Raw genomic sequence first — 4668 nt, forward strand, 5'->3', positions numbered from 1 at the left:
AACCCAAGCATGTGACCTCCTGGTTCATAGTAGAGGCTCAACCACAGAGCCGAGCTAGCCGAGCTAAACATATAGTTTTTATTGATCTTTAGAGCGAGAGGGGGAGAGAGAGACATCTATCAGCTGCCTCCTACATACCCCTGTCAAGGACTGAGCCTGAAAACCCAGTTTGGCCCGCAAACCTGGGCATATGCCTTGATCAGAAATTGAACTGGCAGTCTTTCAGTGCATGGGAAGATGCCCAGCCAACTGAGCCACACTGGCCAGGTCAGTTTTGCTTCTTTAAATACAGCATTTTAGTCTGGCCAGAGTGGCTCGGTTGAGCATTGTCCTGTACAACGAAGGGTTGTCAGTTCAATTCCTGGTCAGGACGCATGCCTGAGTTGTGGGTTCTGTCTGTAGCTGAGGCACATACAGAAGGCAGCCAATTGATAGTGCGCTCTCTCTCTCGCTCTCTCGCTCTCTCGCTCTCTTGCTCTCGCTCTCGCTCTCGCTCTCTTGCTCTCTCTCCCTATCTCTTTATCTCTATCTTTCTCTCATCTCTCTAAGCATGTACTCAGATGATAATTTTTTTAAAAAGATAAATATGGCATTTTATTTCCTGGCACATGTGACTCTGAATAGTTATGTAGTGGTATAAACATGAATAGAAATGTTAGAAGGATAAGATAAACCAGTTCTATAATTATCTTGCTTTTGATAACTAATTATAGGTGGTATTTAGCAGTCAAAGAATCAAACTTTGTTTCATTTAGCAGGAAAATGGATTATAACATAAGGTTAACAAAGGGTGCTATCTCCATGGAAGAATATTCTCTAAGAGAATACATAAAAGGACAGATGATGCAAGCAACTGTCAGTCTATAAGGTCATGGCATCACTGAAACATCATTGGAAATGTGATAAAGTCAAAATTGTACTTTTTGGAAACTGTGTCAAAGTATTGTATGGGGTTGGATGATGATCTAGGTCAGCGGTTCTCAACCTGTGGGTCGTGACCCTTTGGGGGGCGAATGACCCTTTCACAGGGGTCGCCTAAGACCATCAGAAAACACATATATAATTACATATTGTTTTTGTGATTAATCACTATGCTTTAATTATGTTCAATTTGTAACAATGAAAATACATCCTGCATATCAGATATTTACATTATGATTCATAACAGTAGCAAAATTACAGTTATGAAGCAGCAACGAAAATAATTTTATGGTTGGGGGTCACCACAACATGAGGAACTGTATTAAAGGGTCGTGGCATTAGGAAGGTTGAGAACCACTGATCTAGGTTGTCATTAAAGTGCCTTTAAGGAGGCTGTAGTAAGTAAAATGTGGAGCCTTTAGTTTCATAAGTAGAATAATAAATTCAAGGCCAAAGATTAATTTCTCTTGATTCTGGAGGAATAGTTACTTTTTTTCTTTTCAACATGATCTTTTCCAGATGTGATTTAAAAAAACTTGATGAGCCCTAACCGGTTTGGCTCAGTGGATAGAGTGTCGGCCTGCGGACTGAAAGGTCCCAGGTTCGATTCCGGTCAAGGGCATGTACCTTGGTTGTGGGCACAACCCCAGTAGGAGGTGTGTAGGAGGCAGCTGATCGATGTTTCTCTCTCATCGATGTTTCTACGCCTCTCTCTCTCTCTCTCTCTCTCACTTCCTCTCTGTAAAAAATCAATAAAATATATTTTTTTAAAAAAACAAACTTGATGAGACACCAAATAATTATTATCTGTAATTACCTGTAGAACTGTATTAACTGTTTGGCTCTATCCATTCCCATAATAGAGTCTTCCTTCAGTCTATTTGAAACTGTGTAAAATTATGTAGGAATGCAAAGGATATTTAATTGGCAAGGAATTTTAGAGGTCTGCTTTTCCTATTCTCAATCTTGAACAAGCTGTCTTAGCAGTTAATGATAACATAAGATCTTGGGGGCCAGGCACATCTGGTAGTTCTCCAGTTATGTATAGCCACATGTAAGTAGAGGGGATTGTCAATAGATTGGAGGTATATGAATTAGAAACTACACTAAAAAAAAAATGAATAGTGATGCTTTTCGACTTCTAAAAGCCTCAATCAGGAAATGTCCTAAGCATAAAATAGTTCTTTACAATATTGGAAGCAATGTATATTTTCAAAATATATATTTAAAATGTGGAGTATCTAGATTCAAACCAAGGTAGTAAACTGGGGAAATATGTTACTTGTAGACAGCCAATAGAAAGCAAAAGTGTTAATCTTAAGAATCTCTTCTCATGTCCTGACCGGTTTGGCTCAGTGGATAGAGTGTCGACCTGCAGACTGAAGGGTCCCAGGTTCGATTCTGGTCAAGGGCATGTACCTTGGTTGCGGGCACATCCCCAGTAGGAGGTATGCAGGAGGCAGCTGACCGATGTTTCTCTCTCATCGATGTTTCTAACTCTCCCTTCCTCTCTAAAAAATCAATAAAATATATTTTTTAAAAGAATCTCTTCTCCTGAATAAAAATTTCAAATATATTTATATTAAAATTTTGCAACTGTATATTTAAAATTGTATATATGTTTGTGTGTATGTGTGTGTTACACTTAATAGGACCACAAGATCTCATCCCGAAAGTGCAAGTAAAATAGGACCAAGTTCATCTAACAACCAGAGAAGAAACCGTGGATCTCCAAAAAAGGTTGAAATGCAAAGATCATTTCCTGACTCACCTTTATCTTTAAAGAACTTAAAAGACACTGGCATGTTGAAGTCACAGGGAACAATAGAATTAACTAATATTTCATCTGCTACTTCAGAAGATTTCACTGGACAACAGGGAAATGTAAATAGCATGAAGAAGAGAGATGTGAATTTTAGGGCTGCTGAAACAAAAAGTGATAAGAAAGAATGTTCATTTGTATTACATGACCAAAAAAGTGTAGATGGCACCTTTTCAAAAGACCATGAAACACCTTCACAGAAATTACTTAACAATTCCCCAAATCCCTCAGACATAAAACCAGGGACTGATGCTGCTCTTCTGCCTAATGCATCAGGACCCTCAAAGTTCTGTTTTGCGAGGGGTATCCTTGCCAATTTAGAAATGAATGACACTGTTTCTGAACTTCAAGATAATGAAATATTAAATTCATCTATTACAAATTCTACAGTCACTAATTCTTCAGAACCTATATTTATCCAGAACAAAATACCTGTTCCACAAATACATAAAACACAACCTGCAAAAACTGAGTCAAAAGGAAAATATATGAAAGATACATTGAATCCCAGCACTGCACCTGTTGAAACACCTGAGAACATAAGCCTTAATGTCAATCAAACAGCAGAATACTCTTTTTCTGAACAACAGAATAACGAAAGTTCCAAAGTCCAAACCCAGAATGCTGCCAGATACCAGAATGAGCTTCCACAGTCTGCACGTACCCCAATATATAATTCTTCTGAACACTCATTTGGAACTTTAAATCCTTCCTATGCTTGGTGTGTTTATCATTACAGCAGCAGCAATGGCAGTTCCATTACCCAGACATACCAGGGCGTAACATCATTTGAAGTACAGCCACTTGCTCCTGAGATGTTGACTGCAGTTTCAAATACTGTCCAAAATACACATTCTAATCTTTTGTATTCTCAATATTTTGGCTGCTTTGCTGGGGGACCACAAGCTTGTAGCTTTGTGCCAGCAAATATGTATTTCCCATCTCAGATGCCTATTTCCTACACTGTTCAGCAGCCAGCTTTTCCACAGTTTGCTTCCTATCAACCATTACCACAAGCTGCATACCCTTACCCTCCTAATTCAGGTGTGCTTCCACAAGTTCCTTGGACTTATGGTGAGTTTCACAAGTGTTAATGCTTCATTGAGTTTTCACTTTTATCTTTGTATATTTATAAAATGGAATTTACAACAAGTAGTGATACATAGCAGTCATTTTTCTGTGCAGATGTGTAGAATTGTTCAAATATCAGACAGAGTTAAATTATGTTGTCAAGTGAAAATCTAGTTGCCAAATGAGGGAAGACAGAGAATTGTTAATCTCATTAATATATTCTTGAAAAAAAACCAATTTATGGGGTATCATTAAGAAAAGAATAGTTGCCCTAACTGGTTTGGCTCAGTGGATAGAACATCAGCCTGCAGACTCAAGGGTCCCAGGTTCGATTCTGGTCAAGGGCATGTACCTTGGTTGCGGGCACATACCCAGTAGGAGATATGCAGGAGGCAGCTGATCGATGTTTCTAACTCTCTATCCCTCTCCCTTCCTCTCTGTAAAAAAAAAAATCAATAAAATATATATTTTTTAAAAGTATAGTTAATTCATATCATGAAATGTGATGTAACCATTAAAGGGCTTATTAAAGTTTTTAATGATAGTTTTCAGAACTGTGTCATATAAATTTACCTATATAATCAAAGAAATGCATATAAATTAAGTACACCAACATTTCAACTTGTCTGCCTCTGATTGATAAAATTTGAGGTGTGTGGAAAGTGTTTTTCTGTATTTTTCCACTGGCAACATACATTATCTTAATAAATGGAGAAAAATAGACTAAAAAACCAAGGTGGAAAAAGAAACTTCAATTAAATAAAGCAGTCTTTCTCTTTCTGTCTGTATTCTAATATACCATCTTGGCAGAAGTGAAAATAAAGTTAATTGAGATGTGTTGATAGAACAATTTG

The 4668-nt window shown here is 37.6% G+C and overlaps 1 protein-coding gene across 1 annotated transcript in view; it reads left to right on the forward strand.

The window, feature by feature from the left end:
* Positions 1-3837, forward strand: part of TEX15 (testis expressed 15) — a 68433-nt gene extending 64596 nt beyond the window's left edge. The window contains exon 8 of the mRNA XM_015565276.1: positions 2574-3837. Within this exon, the coding sequence (XP_015420762.1) occupies positions 2574-3837 (1264 nt within the window). The remainder of the gene's footprint in view (positions 1-2573) is intronic.
* Positions 3838-4668: the final 831 nt, after the last annotated feature.

The sequence above is a fragment of the Myotis davidii genome, unplaced genomic scaffold, assembly GCF_000327345.1.
Source record: "Myotis davidii unplaced genomic scaffold, ASM32734v1 scaffold93, whole genome shotgun sequence".
Taxonomy (NCBI): Eukaryota; Metazoa; Chordata; class Mammalia; order Chiroptera; family Vespertilionidae; genus Myotis; species Myotis davidii.